This window comes from Malus sylvestris, chromosome 2, assembly GCF_916048215.2.
Source record: "Malus sylvestris chromosome 2, drMalSylv7.2, whole genome shotgun sequence".
NCBI classification, from domain to species: Eukaryota; Viridiplantae; Streptophyta; class Magnoliopsida; order Rosales; family Rosaceae; genus Malus; species Malus sylvestris.
In genome coordinates, this window is record NC_062261.1 from 14,291,935 (window position 1) to 14,312,936 (window position 21,002).

The following is a 21,002-nucleotide window of genomic DNA, read 5'->3' on the forward strand; positions in this document are numbered from 1 at the left end:
ATTGAGTGGAATGATGGGGTAGGAGGATCATTATTTAAAATTGGTAATAAAATTCACATGAATATGTAGTAAAATTGCAATTAGCTAGTGTTTTGAAACTTATATCAATTGCTTGTCTATGTTGGGATAAGAGTTCAAATATTGACATTTTTTAAGGAGAAGATGAAAAGGTTCAACTTCATGGCTATTCTTAAACACAATTGTACGATACCATTTGCTTTTGGTAATGTTGGTTAATTATAACCTAGAGTGTTAAGAGTGCATCAACTTAACCCTTTTGTCCAAAAAATAGTTAAGTCTACAGTCAAATCGGTGATGGCAAGTAGGGGCCCGTATTATTTATGCTTACTCGTGGAGCAAGGGAGAGATATACAACTGGTTGCATGGTACAAATCTTTAATAATCGGTAGAGGAGGAGGAGGGAAGAGTTGGGGATGAACTTCTTTTCTTCCTACCAACACAAAAACAAGGTCCCGTAATTGCCATATTAACAAATTAACAGCAGACATTATGGAATCAGACAGAAGGTTTAAATTGATCCAATGTTAAAACATCATAGTGTAAATTGATAAAATTGAAACACTATAGCCCATTTTAAAAGCTATTCCCAAATCTTAATAGAGAAATATTAACGAAACTCTCTAAAAAATGAGACTCTTTATGGATTATCTTCCACTTCATGTTTTTGGCACAATATTTATGATTATTTGTTGTGGGAATAAACTTGAATGACGAAGATGAAGATCACTTTTCTATTTAACTGAACTGAACTTAAATATGCATATCGTTAATAGAGAAATGTTAAAAAGACTCTCTCAAAAGTATAACTCTTTATGGACTCTTTTTTACTATGTGTTTCACATAATATTTTATAGGGTAATGCTAAGAAAACTAAATTTGTAGATAAAATTTTGTAAACTAAATGACCTAGAATTTGATGATTAGATTATGACTTAAGCGTTGATAAACGTGCTTATTTCCATTAGTGACATATTATTTAGTTTTCATATTTTATCTACAAATTCAATCTCCCTAACATTACCTTTTTATAATGTTAGCATGTGAATTAACATTAAACTACGAGATGTCAAAAAATTCATAAAAAATCTTTGGAGGTCATATCATGGGATGTCTTGTTTTCAGTGACGGCCTCTTAAAGTCGAAAGTGTTGTTGCAGACTTGCAGTGCAAGTAGAAAGTATGGAATACAAGGAACGCGAGTGATTGGTGGGAAGTGGGACGAAATCTAATCGCAACAGGATTCAGGCAGCATCTTTCACGTATATGCCTTTTAGTTACTTGTTTATTTCCCCAAAATATATTATCTATTTTGCTTGACTTGAGAGTTACACATTCTGCTTTTTGGACTGTGGCCCCCACACAGAGACATTGCGTGTTCAGGTGAAGTGAATCGAGGTGCAAGTGATGCTGCTGCATATGCTGATTAAGGTTGCAGACTCCAACTTGGCCTACCCTTCAATATTCAACGCTTCCAACCATCTTGTTTGAAGAACGAGAGTCGGCTTTGGTATTCGGAACAATCAACATCGCTAGTTGTATGGTGAAATATTATGATATCATCAGAAGGTGGTATAACTGATTCACTTGTTACATTTTAACAGACCGTTCAAAAGAATAAAACAGAAATCCGACTCCTCTCTCTCTTTTATCGTTCTGCACATGCAAAATGGATATTGAATCAGTCTGAAGCGTGACAATGTGTGTCCTCCAATTCTGTGATTTTTATTCCGTTATTTTTTCAAGGATTCAAATCGTTTATATTTCGTTCATCCTTTATAGATCATTTTTACAAAAATTTAGACAACTCTAAAAGCAATAGAGAAGAAAATAGATAAATACGGTTCTACAAAGAAACACTAAAATGATTACTATTTAATTCAACAGTCATATGGTTTCGAATTTGAGTGATGTTTTGTAGAGATGATTGTTGAGAGAAAACTAAAAGATAGACAGTTAGATCGTTTAAATATATTATGAAATTTTCTTAAGAAAATGTGTTAAAAATGTGTCCTCTTATCATACTACATATATATATATATATTAACATGTTACTCTAAATAAATTATAAACTCATCCCTGCTTATATTATAATTTGAGAATTATTTACTAATATCATGTAACTGTGTTTCAATATCATGTATTAAGTTTTTATAACTCACAAGTTTCACCACCAAAATGGCAAAATCCAAAAATTATGAAAGGAAAAAGAAAAACCCTAAGTAAAATGATGATATTTTATACGGTTGGTTCCAAACTTCCGAGGCTAAAAGTGCGATGCCCAACAGAAGGATACTGATAACATTGTTTATGTGAGAAACGTGCCCACTTGCTAAAGTCTGCAAACTTGAAAACGCGAGCTTGCGGTTGCATCTTACATTGCACGCACTCTCTCTCTCTCTCTCTCTACTGTCCGCTGGATTTTGGCTGCGGCTTTGCCTTTTGGCAAATTGGGAAGGATTCAGCAGTTATGGCTTTATCCATTTTATTAAAGAGGAGTTGCAACTTGCCATATGTAGCCGTCCATTTTTGTTCCTTGTTTCAGGGAAACAATATCTTCTTAGATTTTTGGGAGTTTTAACAAAACATTCTGGTACTGTTCATTTTTAACGAAAAACTATATTTTTACCTTTAACTGACACTATGCACTATACCTTTAAAAGTAACTTTTCGTTAAAAAATAAGTTTTTTTTGAACTTTTCGTTAGTTTTTTTTAGATTTTTACTATTTTTTTAACTTTTTTATGGACTTGGAAGTTTGGGAATGGCTATTTTTATATATTTAAAAGGTTAAACTGCTAGCAAGTGATCATTTATTATAATAGTGGAAATGTATTAAGTCTTTACATAACAGCGTGAGTTCAAACCCCGATTATAATAAAAAGTTTTCGAGTGTATTGGGTTTTCCAATATACCACATGAGATACTAATACAGTGTTAGCAGTGATTTAGCATATGATATCATCATCTAGGGTTTAAGGCTTAAATGTTAACAATAGTACGTGTTCTAATTTAAGTTAATTTGGTAGACAACACCAAAAATAAATGTCACATACATAATCTCGTCTTCTTAAGAGATATAATTAAGGATGTAACCTTTTCTTCTTTCCATGTGCAACATAAAGAATTTAGTATTTAATTTACGCAACGTTTTTTGTACTTTATGATTAGTCTTTTTAAATACCCCTCTAATTTGTTTAATGTTCTCCCAAATTAAAGCACATTTGAACCATGCTTTTGTAACTAATCTACCTATTTGATATGATATTCTTCCTTTGAACCAAAGTGTCTGGAGAAGGGTCCATCGACCAGCGATGCCGATGACTGGTGTGAAAGATAGATGCCAACGAATTGCGTCGGTCCTAAATGTTTCACATCCAACAGAGTGCAATGAGATTTCGAATTTTGGACTAATAATATTGGGCCATATTCCGTGAGCTGTTCACACATATTTTGCTTGTTAATTATTATTTTATGCAATGTATGTTCCTTGCTTATATTCTAGTGAAAATAAATAAATAAATAAGAAATGGCCTTCCAATTTACGGGTCATTGCTAAGTGCACATGAGACACGCCTTCATCTGTATTTTTCTTTATTTTTTACCTTTTATCTCTTGGTTATCAAGGGAAGGTAAATAAATTATTTGAAACAGATTTATCGTTATCGTGCCGTTTTGATTCAATAATACAGTATTAAACTTAAGTTTCTTTTCATATGACATTTTATTATTGAATTGAGACATCACGTGACATTAAATTTGTTTCATTTAAGTTGTTGTTCTCAGAAGAGAGATTGAAAGCTACATTGTAATTCCACACCAAATAGGAGTAGGATTAGTTAAATGTGTTTCTTATTCTTCAAGAAACAACAAGGATCCGTACCTTCTCCAACAGCCCGAGGGAGAGGGAGAGAGATGGGAAAGCAATATATTTCTTAACAAGTGAATTATGTCGGCCTAACAAAAAACAAAAATCTCATGATCACCGATTGTTTAACAAAACAAATCCATATTAAAACAGGATTATCCATGTGTATTATCTATAGTGATTTTATTGATAGATTTTGTGGATGATGGATGTTTAACACCAATAAATTATTATAATTTGGTCTTAATTAGGGTAATCAAGCCCGATGAGCAATCAACCTGCCCAAGTAACCAATCAGATCAGAGATCAAATCTTCTGCATCCAAAATAAGTGTGACCTCTCTGTGATTTCAATAAGTGTTTGATATACAAAAAGACCACGCTTATTTTGAATGCAGAAGATTTGGTCTCAACAAATCAATGTGCCCTAGCAATTGTGTTGGGCTGTAAGTTACTGTCCCCAAGTTTTAGAAGGGTAATGACTTCCGCAAGTAATAGTAGGGTAATGACTTTCACAATCTCATTTAGATCGAGTAAATCAAGAAAAAATCCAAGGATAAAAAAAAAATAACACAAATAGTACAAAAGAAGAAAACAGGAGTTGTAAAAATCGTAGTGCCGTGACAATTCAGGCATCCGGGTCGCGTGTGTTGAGTGTGGACCAGTAAATATAATTCCATAAAAACCACGTTTGAATACGATTGGAAATAGGAAAGCAGTCGTTGGGCCAAAAATATCCTTGCCTATCACGTGCTTTAAAGATATCAAATCGCAACCCTAAATGTTTTACCAAATACAAATAACTTAGGAAGATTCCTAATTCCTTCAGAAATTATGGCAAAAGAAAGGCCCCTATAAATACCACAGAGGCAGCTGCTGCTTAATTCATAGTTGTTCAGTTCGCTCTCTTCATTCTTCTTTTGACAAGCAAATCTTCTCTGATTGAACACTAGATTTTCACCCATGGAGTGGATTCGCGGTAAAGAAATCGGCCGTGGGAGTTTCGCAACCATCTACGCAGCAAAACCCACCAGCCCATCTTCTCACCTTCCGCCGCTGGTGGCCGTCAAGTCGTCTGTATCCGGATACTCTGATTCGCTCAAGAACGAGAAGAAAGTCCTCCACCAAATCGGCTCCTGCCCACAAATCATCCGTTGCTTCGGCGACGATCACACAGTCGAGAACGGCGAGAAGTTCTTCAACTTGGTTCTGGAGTACGCCAGCGGCGGCACTCTGGCGGACGAGCTAAAAAGAAACGGCGGAAGCTTGCCGGAATTTGATGTTCGACGCCACGTAAAGTCGGTGCTCAGAGGACTTGAATTCATCCACGCAAAAGGGTTCGTCCACTGTGACTTGAAGCTTCAGAACGTCCTGGTTTTCGGCAACGGCGCGGCGAAAATCGCCGACTTCGGGCTTGCGAAGAAAGCAGGGGAATCGGAAAACAAAGTCGAAGTCAGGGGAACGCCGCTGTACATGGCGCCGGAATCCGTTAACGATAACGAATACGAGTCCTGCTCCGACATCTGGGCTTTCGGGTGTTTGGTGGCCGAGATGGCGAGCGGGAAACCGGTGTGGGATCACAACCCCGCCGTGAACATGTTCAAGATTCTGATGAGGATTGGCGGCGATGAGTTGCCGCAAATTCCGGAGGAGTTGAGTGAAGAAGGCAAAGATTTTGTTTCCAAGTGTTTCGTAAAGGACCCCAAACAGAGATGGACGGCTGAGATGCTTCTAAAGCACCCATTTGTTTCCGGCGACGATCACACTGTTCTATTGGATGACAAGGCGGAGCTCTCAGCCTCTCCAAGAGGGCCATTCGATTTTCCGGATTGGGTTTCGATTGCGAGTTCAGAAATTTCTCCACAATTTTGGGATTTCTCTGGAAAAAAATTGGATTCCGAGTTCGATTGGTCGTCGAGAAAGAGTTTCGTTCCGGCGGCGGATCGGTTGCGGCAGCTGGCGACGGAGGAGACACCGAATTGGTCGTTCTCTGTAGATTGGGTGACAACCATGTAATTCAAGACTTGAGTAAATCTTCTGCGACAGAGTAGGCGACGGAGGTAAAAAGCCAGAGGAGGAGGAGGAGGAGTTAAAGATTCTGAGATACCGACTATTCGTTGATTCATTTTACCGACTGTAAATTTAGAGTAGGACAGAAACAGATGATTTTAACAGTCTGGTCCTGATTGGCGCCACCAGTGGGTGGCTCAAAGTGTACAGAAATTTTTTTATTGACATGAGAAGGCTATATTTTCCTAGAAAATTGCAGATTTTCCACGAAAATTCGTGTTTGGATATGGTGAATCAGTGATTGGTGAGGGACTTGTTCTTCTTCTTGACTTTGAAAATTCAAGAACGAGTAACTCAATTTTGTAAACGCACACGCATCGCGTGCTAATTCCAATTCTGTTAACTAACATGTTGAATTGACCCATTGGGTCAATAGGCAACTTGGATTTAAAATGTGTTTTTATTGACTAGATTGATGTTTCATCTCAAGTTCACATGGTATGTGTTTGATTTCGATATTTCCCACGTTGATTTTTGTTTTTGGCTTCGATTCGCCTCGTTTTATTTATATCATTTGAATGAAGATTTATAATGAAACGTGCTAATTTCGGTCATAATAATTGGTCGCACTTACACATCATTTCAACTTCAAATTGATTTTAAGCCCAAGAGTTGGAGCAAGTTGGGAGAGTATAAAACCTAAACTTTAGGCTCTAACCCAAGGATTGGGGTAGATTTAAGCAGTAAAAATTAAGACTTACGAACATAAGATTTCACTGTAGTAATTGGTAAGACTTGAAAGACATGCTATCCATACTCTTATAATTGGACCGCTGAATTCGATCGCAATCATCGATCCAACTAGAATATGTACAAACTAATTGAAGCTTACATGTATTTTCGTTGTGCGAATTGTTTGAAGCATATGCAGCCAAATTGATTCTTTGCATGTTGAAGTTTCAAATTTGAATAATTCGTATTAGAGGCATATTAAACACGACTTTTAAGACCATAAGCAACGTACACAAAACACGACTTTTATTAGAGAAATGCTTTACATGCTATTCTTATGTGCTATATATTAGTGTCCATAAAGTTCTTTTTTTTTATAATTTTTTATTTAGAGTTGTGGTGGCTAAATTGAATGGATTGGGATTCCATTTGGATTCAAATTGTGGAATCTAAGAATCCTCACATCTTAGTCATTCATCGTGCATTGTGCAGTAAAAAATGATTTGACTTTTTTATTTAAAATTAAACACAAATAGTATCTAACGAAAACTGATCGCACTATGTACGATGAACTACTAGGATGTAGAGATCCTTAGGATGCCCACAAAGTAAATCTAGAGAAGACCCTCTTCCAAATTGAATATATCAAGTGGTTATTGACTGGCAAATGATCACCAAAGGTGGCTACTGAAAAATCATATGCCGATTATTTAAATTATAATACTCCCTAGTGGGAATAAAGGGGAAATAAAAGTTGTTGGAGGAAGAAGGGTTCATGCTTGAGTCAATATATTTTTACAATACATTGTTAGGATAAACTCAAGTTGTAGATTTGTCAACCTTTGTAACACTTAACTACTTTGACTTTGAAAAATCACTATGGATGGTGCAGACAAAAAAGAAAGAAAATGTACGAAACCAAAACTTAGAAAGAAAAAAAATTACCTATTAGTATTGTTTTTGTTGCAGTATTAAATTTTTTAGGAATGCAATCGTATAAATCTTAATAGATTATGTATAGATAGTTTCCTAGTTTTCTAGTTTTATTTGTGTTACTTAGATAGTTTCCTAGTTTTACTTGTATTACTTGAAGAGCAAGTATTATTTATTTCTTATTAGTGTAAATAAAAATATAAGAATAAAAAATCACACGATAGAACTCTCAAACTCTCTCTTTTTTCTCTGTTTGCCGTCGACCCTCTCTCTATATTTTATCTTAGTAAAATAGGCCTTCAACAAATTTTTGTTTTTAATTTTTATTTTATGTATTCTTCCATGGATATATCTTCCAGTGTATTTTCACCGCCCCTCATCCACATACTCATCCCTATCCTCTCATATTTCCCCTTCATTTTAATAAAAAAGTAAAAATTAAAACAAAATAATTATCAAAGACTAATAGTTAATTAGTTTTTCATTGTTGTCTAGTTTCCTTTCTTCAATTTTTTTTGGCAAATAAGGTTGCTGGTTGTCTATGCTAAATACTGATACTAGAACATAATTTTGTTGTTGGGGATTAATTTGGGCTTTAAGCATGGTTAAGGCCCTATGATTTTGAGCACATCATAAAAGAGATGCAAATTCAGATGCAGCTCCTTCACTGTTGCTTGTTACCCAACCTTGAACCCAATATATTTAACACAAAAAAAAAAAAAAAACCCCTTGAGCCCAATATAGAAAAGAGAATTGCGGATGATCCGTGGGGAAGAGATCTGACGATTGTGATCAGCCAAGCCGAGTTTACGGTTGAACAGGCTTTTTTTTGAAAGTTTTAATAAAACTTCTGGTACTGTTCATTTTTTAACGAAAAACTACATTTTTACCTTTACCTGTCACTATTCACTATCCCTTTAAAAATGACTTTTCATTAAAATGGAGGTTGTTTTGGACTTTTCGTTAGTTTTCCCTTTTTTTTTTGTGGTATGAGAGAGTAGATTGTTCAATGTGTGAAGCATAACAGTCACACGTGCTCTATGTCACTTGATATATGTTGTCCACATGTTAGGTTTCAAAATTCTCTACACCTGAAGGAGCATGTTGATAGTGCATCCGACATTAGAAAAATGAGGAATCTTACATGTACTTACAAGTAATTTGACTACTCTTCGTAACTACAACTTTCTTTACGTGCACATAGGTCAAAACACATAAAAGCTCTTTGCAATAGTGACGTTGAAAACAACTATTTACATCGTGTTTGGGAACGGTGAGAAAACACATAACAAAAATGTTATTCATTTACAAATGGTTAATGCTAGGGAAGTAAAAAATTTAAACTAAAATTTGCAAACCAAATTATGTTTCACCAATAGGAAATAAACATATTAATCAACACTTAAGTAACAATTCAATCATCTACAATCACATCATTTGGTTTACAAAATTTAATTTAAAAATTTGGTCTCCCTATCATTACCATTTTTACGAATATGATATGAGAGAGTAGATTGTTCAATGTGTGAAGCACAACGGTCACACGTGCTCTATGTCACTCGATATGTGTTGTCCACATGTTAGGTTTCAAAATTCTCCACACTTGAAGGAGCATGTTGATAGTGCATCCGACATTAGAAAAATGAGGAATCTTACATGTACTTACAAGTAATTTGACTACTCTTCGTAACTACAACTTTCTTTACGTGCACATAGGTCAAAACACATAAAAGCTCTTTGCAATAGTGACGTTGAAAACAACTATTTACATCGTGTTTGGGAACGGTGAGAAAACACATAACAAAAATGTTATTCATTTACAAATGGTTAATGCTAGGGAAGTAAAAAATTTAAACTAAAATTTGCAAACCAAATTATGTTTCACCAATAAGAAATAAACATATTAATCAACACTTAAGTAACAATTCAATCATCTACAATCACATCATTTGGTTTACAAAATTTAATTTAAAAATTTGGTCTCCCTATCATTACCATTTTTACGAATATATAAATAAAAGTTTGTTGCAATTTGACGCCCTTTAAAAGGTAAACGAAACACCTATTTACAATAGATATTGCAAACCTGATTTTGATGTAGTTAATTTACTAAACAAACAAGCCTTTGGGAGAAAGGAAAAAAAAAAAAAAAACCCTTTAAACATCCTCCTGAACTAAACATCCCCTCAAAAGGAGGGTATATAGTTCAAAAATAATTAACCAAATACAAAACTTAAAACCTTCATTTCCCACATAATCATTAGCATTCTTAAACTCAATGCTATAAACAAATTAATACTATATGCTACAATGCATACTTCTGCTTGGTATATATTAAGAAGTATTGAGAGTTAAATTGGTAGCTAGCCTTTCAAAGTATGACTTGTTCAACCCTATAACTTCATAGGAGAATTCTCGAAATACACCGACATTCAATGCTATTAGATCCTTGATTGTTGGATCCTTTATTGTACATTCATTCGATGTAATGCCATACACCGAAACATAGTATAATTTTCACTCCTTGAGACCTAGTCTTTCCACGGTAGCTAGTAAATAGTTTCCCAAATCTATAAACAACAACAACAACAACAACAAAGCCTTTTCCCACTAAGTGGGGTCGGCTATATGAATCCTAGAACGCCATTGCGCTCGGTTTTGTGTCATGTCCTCCGTTAGATCCAAGTACTCTAAGTCTTTTCTTAGGGTCTCTTCCAAAGTTTTCCTAGGTCTTCCTCTACCCATTCGGCCCTGAACCTCTGTCCCGTAGTCACATCTTCGAACCGGAGCGTCAGTAGGCCTTCTTTGCACATGTCCAAACCACTGTAACTGATTTTCTCTCATATTTCCTTCAATTTCAGTTACTCCTACTTTACCTCGGATATCCTCATTCCTAATCTTATCCTTTCTTGTGTGCCCACACATCCAACGAAGCATCCTTATCTCCGCTACACCAATTTTGTGTACGTGTTGATGCTTCACCGCCCAACATTCTGTGCCATACAGCATCGCCGGCCTTATGGCCGTCCTATAAAATTTTCCCTTGAGCTTCAGTGGCATACGACAGTCACACAACACGCCGGATGCACTCTTCCACTTCATCCATCCAGCTTGTATTCTATGGTTGAGATCTCCATCTAATTCTCCGTTCTTTTGCAAGATAGATCCTAGGTAGCGAAAACGGTCACTCTTTGGTATTTCCTAATCTCCGATCCTCACCCCTAACTCATTTTGGCCTCCGTTTGCACTGAACTTGCACTCCATATATTCTGTCTTTGATCGGCTTAGGCGAAGACCTTTAGATTCCAACACTTCTCTCCAAAGGTTAAGCTTTGCATTTACCCCTTCCTGAGTTTCATCTATCAACACTATATCGTTTACGAAAAGCATACACCAAGGAATATCATCATGAATATGTCCTGTTAACTCATCCATTACCAACCCAAAAAGGTAAGGACTTAAGGATTGTTGATGCACAAAATCAGTGAGGACTTTGGTACAACAGAAAGTATTAAGTTTGTGATCTTCACTAGATTGCTCCGGTCATTAGTGTGGATAAGTATGTAAATGGATAGAGACAGGAAAGCAAACACAAGATGTATGTGGTTCATCCAGATTGGCTACGTCCACGGAGTAGAGGAGTTCTCATTAATTGTGAAGGGTTTACACAAGTACATAGGTTCAAGCTCTCCTTTAGTGAGTACAAGTGAATGATTTAGTACAAATGGCATTAGGAAATATCGTGGGAGGATGATCTCGTAATCACGAAACTTCTAAGTACCGAAGTGTGATATCGTCTTCACTTGCCTTATCTGTCTCATAGGTAAATGTGGCATCTTCTCTGGAAGTACTCTTCCTCCATCCAGGGGTGGTATCTTTAACTAGTGGAGATGCACAAGGTAATGTATTAATTTCACTTGAAGCTTACTTGTAGTTTCAGGTTTGGTCAAGAGCGATACAAACCATGTAGTAGGAGTCCCCCAAGTCGCCGAGCTAGGGGATCTGCTGAAAGAGGTGACAGACAAGGTAAGCAATCAGAGCTCCAAGCAATCAGTCCCAGATCAGAAGTTTGATTTCGAGTTCCGGCTGATTGTTCTCATTCTCCCTATCTTGCAGGTAGCATGAAGGATAAAGAGAAGAAAAAGGAGAAAAGATGATATGAGATACTTTTACTTTTGAAGAAGTAACTTTCCACAGGCTTATTCTTGAACTGGGCTGGAGGGTTTTCTGGTTTCCTCTAGAGTATAAGGCCGACTGAAGAATTTGAGGGTCAAAACAAGTCCATCAAATCTAGAGTATGTGCGACCCTGCTGATATGGGATACTTTTGCTATTGACAAAGTAGTGGATGTATCAGCACGTGTTCTGTTACGCTTGTCTTCACATGCTTCCTTGTATCCTTCTCACTTGCCCTATTTGTTCCTTAGGCAGATGTGGTATCTTCTCTGGAAGCATAAGATGTTGAAGATGAGTACTTGAGAGCAATACCAGGTAAGTAATCAGGTAAGGGGTACTAGGCAGTCAGTTCCTGACTGGAAGCTTGATTCCAAGTGCTGACTGATTGCTCTTTTTCTCCTTGTCTTACAGGTAAGAACAAGGCCAAAGGAAAAGACATTTTCCTAAGATTGATTCCAAGTGCTGACGGTTGAATTGTATGGTTTCAGAATCAACGATATTCATCTCATCTTTCAGTGGTACTATAACGATGGACATTTTCCTAGGATTGGCTGATCCAACAAGATTACTCAAAGGACAATCATAGTTCGAAGCCTTGACTAATGTCTGCAAATTTCCAAGAGTAGCCAATGGCAAGACTCTCTTCTCTGCTGCTTTGAAACTTCTAGCTGGTAAATATAAGTGTCTCAATTGTCCCAAATGTCGAATCACATTGTGCAGATTTCTGAAACTCCTTTTCATCTCTTTAAGCTTGTAGCAACGTAAATCTAGAGTTTGCAAACATACCAACTTAGACATAGATGATGGAAATCGTGTTACGAAACAACCCTTCAGACTGAAAAACCTCAAGTGCACTAGATTCCCAATTGTGCTCGGTAGCTCTACTCTTCCAAACTCTTCCAAACTCAAAACTCTAAGCAATTTGAAATTCTGGAACTGGAACCGTGGTCGAATTGGTCTTGCATACCGTAGAAGCAATGTGATAGACAGCTCACGTGACTTAAAGTATAACAAAGACCTAAGTTGACCATCTGTTGGGGGAGTTAATATATCACCTATTTTGTAATAGATGACATGTCTTCGAACTTTACCACTTGGTGATACCGGGGTCGCCCTGGCAAAATCTGAAATATGGAAAAAATTCTCATGTTTCGCCTTTAACAAGCACAGATCTCGCATAAGATCATGGAGGAAAAAATTCTCCTTTTCCTGATTTTGATGTAGTTAATTTACTAAACAAACAAGCCTTTGGGAGAAAGGAAAAAAAAAAAAAAAACCCTTTAAACATCCTCCTGAACTAAACATCCCCTCAACAGGAGGGTATATAGTTCAAAAATAATTAACCAAATACAAAACTTAAAACCTTCATTTCCCACATAATCATTAGCATTCTTAAACTCAATGCTATAAACAAATTAATACTATATGCTACAATGCATGCTTCTGCTTGGTATATATTAAGAAGTATTGAGAGTTAAATTGGTAGCTAGCCTTTCAAAGTATGACTTGTTCAACCCTATAACTTCATAGGAGAATTCTCGAAATACACCGACATTCAATGCTATTAGATCCTTGATTGTTGGATCCTTTATTGTACATTCATTCGATGTAATGCCATACACCGAAACATAGTATAATTTTCACTCCTTGAGACCTAGTCTTTCCACGGTAGCTAGTAAATAGTTTCCCAAATCTATAAACATTCAAGGAATTTTTTGACATTTTAGTATGAGATTGTAGTTAGTTAATGCATGACGAAGAAAAAAAAAACACTACGGGTAACTGTGGGTACTAAAATATTCCAGCTCTCAATTCTTATAGCTGAGTCAGCCAACAGGATCCGCATCGTCGCAGCCAAATCCTGAGACCTGCTTGTTTCCAAGTCCTAAAGATCTGCATTTGTCATTTAGTATTTTTCTGACTCCATGCACATTAATTTTCTATAATTATAGAATCCCTAAAAATCAAATAAAAAAATTCTTGAAACTTAGAGAGAGAGAGAGAGAGAGAGAGAGAGAGAGAGAGAGAGAGAGATTATACAAATAACAGTCATTTTATCACTTAATGACTAAGAGAAGACAATCAATCAATTCACTAATAGAGTAGTCTCTTATGCGAACATATTGATGTGCATCAGGGGCGACAGGTCAACTGGTAGATCAAAGTCGCTCCTAATACACACTTTTTGAGTCCGCACCTTAGAATGTCCATTCACTGGTAACTACATGAGTTCTTCAAAGCAATGGGCACATTCATCTTCTTAGAATCCATAACCACCGAGCACTCGACCTTCTTGTAGAACTTGGGCTTCACCAATTTTCCCAGAACATAAGCTCTCGACCTCACCGTGAACCTGAGTGCGAACAGCACTGGTTGAGTGGGTGCACCATTTAAGCTGCCCAAGTTTGCTCCCCCACCGTACAGTGGAATTCTATTTCCTACTAATGTTATTGTAATGGATCTCTGACTCTTTCTCGCCTGGTAAAAGTTATTTATCTGCAAAACCCAATAAACAAATTCATCAAAGAAAAAATGTGGATAATATATTAAAATTTTAATTAAAAATGGTTAGGGTTTACAGTTCCAGTGGCTACAGAGAGTTGAGAGTAGGAGAGATCCAGAGGTGTTGATTTCACATGGACACCGAAAAATGTAGCAGAGTTACGAAGGGTGAGCTTCACTGTGGAATTCATGGACACCATGCTGGTGGCCACTCCTGAGAAATCCTCACCAGCTTGCACCACAAATTGATCAAATAGAATGCTCTGCATGTAACACATTTTCAAACCAAATTTATGAAAAAGATAAAACAAATTTAAAAAAAAAAATAAAAAAAAAAAAAAACCCTTGTTAATAATTTTTCTCACTAAAAAAAATGAAAATATATAGAGTTATACCGGACACCAATTTTTGTTAATGAAACGTAGGCAAATTATCGACCAAATAATGACTAAAAAGCCGACCGAAATTGTGGACAAAAACCCGATTAACAAATTTCAATCTTAATCCCTTTTCCCCAAAAGAAGAAATAGAGTGTAATTGACTGATATCGAGCACCAATCTACAGTTCATGAAGTGGTTATTGACGAAATGTATACAAAATATTGACTAATGATATTATGATCAGATAGAGTAGATTGATACTCGAAGTGGTTATTGACGAAATGTACACAAAATATAGACTAATGATATTATGATCAGATAGAGTAGATTGATACTCGAAAGGACGATCTTTAGCATGCAAAACTTATATACCTTCATAGTGATGATGGGCTTCTGGGATCGACTTGCACCCCACAGTATCAAAGAAAAGAGAGAGAAAAGCACAAGGAATCCCCCAATAAAAGCAAGGAAGTAACACCTACGAGTGAGACCATGAGGGTTTCCATCCTCATTGAGAAGCCCTTCTTCTTCAATGGAACCAAACTGATCCTTCCATGGCCTCCAACCCTTGCGGCGTGAACCGCTACTGCGGCTGCTCTTGCTGCGGGAGCCGGAGAAACGAGTGGAGGCGGACTCCCGAGAGTGAGGACCAAGAGAAGAGTTGGAGTGGGAGTGAGGGGGTGAGCCCATAGGGCTGAGGACGGGGCTGGAGTTGAAGGAGTTGGTGGTCTTTTCGCCATCATGCGAATCGCGCGATGGACTCTGGACGTAGTAGACTGCGCGGCGCGGTGAGCGCGCCGGAGAGGACTGGCTGAGGCTGCTCACCTCGGAGTCAGTCTTGGCCAACACTGACATTGTTGTATTTTTGATAGATTATTTTCTCACGGATGAAGACTGCTCAAGCTTTTTGATTTTGTTGTTTATGGAGAGAAGGAAAGTGAAGTGGAAGACTGAAGTAGTTTGGGTAGGGAGTACTCTGCATGAAACAGGTTTATTATATTGTTTCAGTTTAATAATACAATGTACCGCCGGTGAACATATTTTATGCAAGTCCTTTTGGTATTAGAATCTCTGGAACGTACGTTGTAAGGTGCTGCACGTTGTGTTTTGTTTAGTTTACTGTTTTCTGTATCGTGTTTATATGAAGGTAATTAATAGGGGAGTGGACTTGACAGTGTGCACTGCCATTTTGCTAATTTCTAGTATTAAAGTATGAATTTTGTATGGGGTATTTTATAGTCCTTCACCTACTTCTTGCGTTGGAGAGAATTGATTGAAACGTGTTTCCAGGTCATGCAATATTTATGTTTGTCTAACAACATAAATAATTATGAATCTAGATCATGCAATATTTATTTATGTTGTTAGACCTATACTTATATTGCGAAGTTATGATTTTTAATTATCTTAGTCAAAACGAGTAATATAGTGCGGTACGTTTTTTTTCTCTTTGGTCGGGTTTAAATCTTCGACAGGTCTTATCAAGACCATTGTATGCACACTATCCTCCTATTTGTACATATTCTCTTTCAATCAATGAACGAAATCAAGTATCACTTTGGAGTAGAAAACATTTTCCATTAGTAGCTTCAACCTACCTAGCCTAATTTTATCACTAACCCTAGCACCTAGGAAGCTCCACGCACCACAATATTTGTATCCGAGTTTGTGCTAAGTTATTAGATAGTCTAACAAAAAAACATTTCACTCAAATCCAAATCGAAAAAGGTTTAACTGAGCTTTATTTTGTTAATGCTATTCAAAGAAGTTCTATCAGATCTTGTAGGAATGGAGTAATTGAAGTGTTTAGGAAGTGGCTAGGAAATTAGGAATGTCGGTGGAGGCCATTTGTTTAAGAAACTATGTGTTGCCTAAGTTTAATGCCTTGGGCTGAAAATCCGATACAGCAGTGCATCAAGACACCCATTTTATGGTGAGTTCTTGTAGTCTTCACGACTGTAGTCAAAAGACACTTGCATCATCTACTTCCCAAATATAGGCCCAATGTCTAGTAAAAAAGTCACAAACATGTGGTTTCAGTTAGGGTATCTGAGATCAAAGAGAAGAATAAAGTGAAAAACGAGCTGAAAAGAGTTGGAATTATAAACGTTTAATATTGAGAAACCGATTAACGCACTCTTTTTTACCTTGAATTTTCTTTTCCTTTTTTATTTTTCAAAAAATGTTTGAGCCGTTGGATTGAAGAAATCAATTGACAAAATCAAAATTGGAGAGTGTAGAAAGATAAAACAGCAAGGCAAAAATTATTTCTTTTATTTTAATCATACTGTTAGGTCCAACAGCTAGGGGGCTTGCCGGGAGGTTACTGTTAGCATCTATGATGGGATTTTGTGCATTGTCTAACAGATTGACTGTGGTCATGAGGGCTGGTTGAATTGCGGCAGGGCTCTAATCAGGGTGTCCTTGTTTGATGAGAGCAACCACACCTGCCACTTGAGGCGCAGCCGTTGAAGTGCCTGATACAACATTAAATTTGTTGAACAAAGAGCCTGACTAAACTTGTGCCACTGAATTATTTGAGGTCTATGCCACGAGGACTAATGAACCAGAGGCTAGAATGTCCGGCTTTAACACACTCGGGCAGCTCGAAATGGTCCTTTAGAGAAATAATTGTCTACTTTTTATACCTATAAATGCTGCTGGAAACGAGCTTTAAGCGTAGTAATCTGACAAGGTGAAATTTGTAACGAAGACAGCTCCTGAGACTTTTGCAGAGTTACATTTTCAACTTCATCACTTATGCTCAAATTGTCTTTTGCACACAACAATCTTGTTCTTGAGTTTTTTCAGTTCCATCACACTTTGACATATGTGAGCAAAAACAATCGACAATTTGCTTCTAGAGGAGTTGAGTGCATACAAGGTAGTGAAGGTGATTTGAACACCATTTCCTAAAAGGTAGGTTAAAATTCCCCAAAATTCGCAGTATGTCATGCTTACGCCTACTATCGCTGCCCATGGTGCTCCATTTAGTAATTTTTCATAGGCAGGGCCATCATTTCTTGTTGAAGCTGCAACAGAAGAGATTGACATTGTGTCATCATCCAAAAAATGGTCATCTAAAGTATGTCCTAAGGAGATTGACAATATATACACCACCCCATCTATTCAAGCCCTAGCGCCGCAACTCTAGCCATGCCAATACCGTAGCCAAAATAGGATGCACCTTTTACATCCTGACCTGCTGCAGTGAAGGCAGAGTGAGTTCTATGTCCATCTGTATCGTGGGGTGAGTTCATCGTGATGGTCTCCTCGGATTGTTGTTAATGTAGCCTTTGTTGAAAAACCTAGCTCTAATGAGTTTCTTGTTTCATAAGGAAGAATTGAATTGGGTGCCGGACAGACACACACTTGCTTTTCCATTTAGAATGGATTCAGTCATTCCTTCATCCTTGAAGCTCTCACTCTCAAGCCAAACTCTGGTGTCAAGTAAACCAATTATGACACATTCGCCATAATTTAAAGCATGTCAGGCACTGGAAGAAGAAGTGAGGCCAAGGAACTAGGAAGTGTGGGTAGTGTGGAGTTTAAGAGGGATAACAGGGCAAAAGAAACAAAGCCATGGGACTCTTTAAGGGCTTCAAGCTCGTACAGTGTGAGAACTACACTAAAGCCTTGGATGGAATAAGTATGGATGAGCTTTGTGGTACTAGTAGAAGATTTAGCATTGTCTGAGATGGATGAAAGTGTGCCCAAATACCACCCTTCGTGGCCGAAAAGGGCTTTCGGCATGGCCGGATAAGTCCATGGGATTGTGCAAAAACTGAGTTAAGGTGAGTGATTGCAGATACAAATGTGCGAGGAAATTGGCCGGAGAGCTTTTGTCGTGTCTTTGTTTTGTTATCAAATGGGCTAATGAGCTTGTGGAAGGTTTCTATGGTGAAAAAGTCTATATAATTGAAAACTTTCTCATAAGCCCTAGTACCTTTTTCTTCTTAGAGAACCCAGACGACATGAAACTGTTCGGATGCTATGACAGATGGCATTGATGAGTCAATATTATATTATATATTTCACCTTATTCTTAGTATAATTTGGTAATTATTTTGGTAGAATTTTGATACTTTGCTTTATTTTTTTTAATATAGGACATTCGACTTCATCTGGAGTGAAATGTGATCAAACGGACGAATTTTGGAGCGATTCAAATTGGAGGACATTCGTGTGTCTCTTGGCTTGTTCGTATCAAAATTTGGGATTTTTCTACCAAGCGGTTATTTTCTGGTGATTTATTAAAGAAGTAGTGTGCATTGCTGGAAATTACGTTTATGGGCTTAACCTGCGTTTTTGGAGCCCAAGATGACTTCAGATGGGTTTGTGGCCTTCTAGAGCAGTGTTTAGAATAGTCTAAGCTTTAAACCCAACTATTTTGGGCCAATTTTGGAGCTGTTATGGGTCCAAAGGCTACGCAGATTTTTGGACAAATTTACCAAGTTAATTTAGGATTATGTTTCCTATTTTATTTCAATTTATTTGATTTCTTAGTTTGATTCTAAGACCTTTTACTAGGAGGATTTTATTTAGAGTAGTATAAATAAGTCTTTTGGCAGACTTATGGTTTAGCTAGAACGTACACAAGATTTGAGAGGCTAAAGCTTAGAGATTTCAAGACTTATACTTTCAGTTGTTTTCATTCTTTTTCTAGTTTAATACAATTATGTTGATTTTAATTATGAGTCTGTGTAGCTAATTTTCTTTTGCTAGGGTGAGACCATGATCCTTAGCAAGAATATGTAGTTTATTTTTAGGGTAAAAGACTGTTTACTACCCTCATGCTTCGTGGTTTTCAACATTTAGTACATCAAGTTTTTTTCGTCTTAGAGTCATACCTAAAGTGTAAATTTTGGGACAGTCTCATACATCCGTTAGTCAAACTGTTAAGTCTCCCGTTAACTGTGACGTGGCGCACATGTGGACACTGATTGGGCGCCACGTGTCATCTGCGTTTTTTTTTCTTTTTTTTCTTCTTCCGACTGCAATTTTTTTTTTCTTCCTCATTCTCCTTTTTCCTTCATTCTTCTTCTCTTTCTTCCTTCTTCTTCCTTCTCCTTCTTCTTCTTCTTCTTTTTCTTCCTTTGAATCTGAGGAAGAGTTTTTTTTTTTTCTTCTTTCTTCTTCTTCCTCCTTCTTCTTCTTCTTCCTCCGACTGCAACTTTTTTTTTTTCTTCCTCCTTCTTCTCGTTCTTCATTCCTCCTTCTTCCTTCCCTTTCTTCTTCTTCTTCTTCTTCTTCCTTCTTCTTCTTCTTCTTCTTCTTCTTCTTCCTCAGAATCTAGGGAAGATTTTTTTTTTCTTCCTCCTTCTTCCTTCTTCTTCCTTCTCATTTTTCTTCTTCTTCTTCTTTCTCCAAATCTAGGGAAGATGAAGGTTTTTTTTTAATATATATATATAATTTTATTTATTTTTAATTTCCACACTTCTTCTTCTTCCTCAGAATCTGGGGAAGATTTTTTTTTTCTTCCTCCTTCTTCCTTCTTCTTCCTTCTCCTTTTTCTTCTTCTTCTTCTTCTTTCTCCGAATCTAGGGAAGATGAAGGTTTTTTTTTTAATATATATATAATTTTATTTATTTATTTTATAAATAATTTATTTTTAATTTCCACATGGATGACACGTAGCGCCCAGTCAATGTCCACATGGGCGCCACGTCACAGTTAACGGGAGACTTAACTGTTTGACTAACGGATGTATGAGACTGTCCCAAAATTTACACTTTAGGTATGACTCTGAGACGAAAAAAACTTGATGTACTAAATGTTGAAAACCACAAAACATGAGAGTAGTAAACAGTCTTTTACCCTTCTTTTTAATTTTCTTATGAATTTATGCATGCAAGTTTTGGATTGTTAATCACTGTGCTTTAAACTATCTATTTGTCTTAATGATTCGCGACCATTAAGATATTTAGAAAAGTAATTTGATGCAATTTTGGCGGAGGGCTGTCCCTAAATTGACTAAGGCTTCTTGTGATTAGCATGTGTAGCTACTTAGAATGGACGACAAGTCTTAGGAGTTATATGGTTTTTCAAAAGGTTTTCACAAAACTTAATGAATCTTGCATGTTCACATTCGATCTGGACGCCACGGACGGGTTGCATGCTAGATATACGTTCTATGTTGGAGGTTCCAAGTAGGGCATACTTTAGAAAAACCTAACCTTCAAAATATGCATGTGTAATTCATAAGGAATTAGAAGAACTACGTAGGATTGTTAGGGTGACGGTGAAACCCTAGTATTTTCTCACTTTGAATTCTAAAAATTGTTTCCTTGTTCTTTCTCTAAAAATTGTAGATTTTAATTAGCTTTTTTTAATTAATTTCGTTTTCCTAAATTCAGGCCATTAAATCACCCTTTTCCCATCTTTGT

At 36.8% G+C, this 21,002-nt stretch overlaps 2 protein-coding genes and 1 pseudogene across 2 annotated transcripts; 1 reads left to right on the top strand and 2 right to left on the bottom strand.

The window, feature by feature from the left end:
* The first annotated feature begins 4,753 nt into the window (after positions 1-4,753).
* LOC126591299 (mitogen-activated protein kinase kinase kinase 20-like) lies at positions 4,754-6,363 on the top strand. Its single transcript, XM_050256955.1, has one exon. It carries the CDS (start codon positions 4,847-4,849, stop codon positions 5,897-5,899), a length of 1,053 nt encoding a protein of 350 aa, XP_050112912.1. The 5' UTR covers positions 4,754-4,846; the 3' UTR covers positions 5,900-6,363.
* A 7,404-nt stretch (positions 6,364-13,767) lies between these two features.
* LOC126591309 (uncharacterized) lies at positions 13,768-15,571 on the bottom strand. The gene is made up of 3 exons (XM_050256964.1): positions 14,989-15,571; positions 14,313-14,498; positions 13,768-14,229 (listed from the first exon to the last, which is right to left on the bottom strand). The coding sequence occupies exons 1-3, from the start codon at positions 15,469-15,471 to the stop codon at positions 13,945-13,947; spliced, it is 954 nt and encodes a 317-aa protein (XP_050112921.1). The 5' UTR covers positions 15,472-15,571; the 3' UTR covers positions 13,768-13,944.
* Positions 15,572-16,824: 1,253 nt separating this feature from the next.
* On the bottom strand, positions 16,825-18,592 carry LOC126601449 (subtilisin-like protease SBT1.9; annotated as a pseudogene).
* Positions 18,593-21,002: the final 2,410 nt, after the last annotated feature.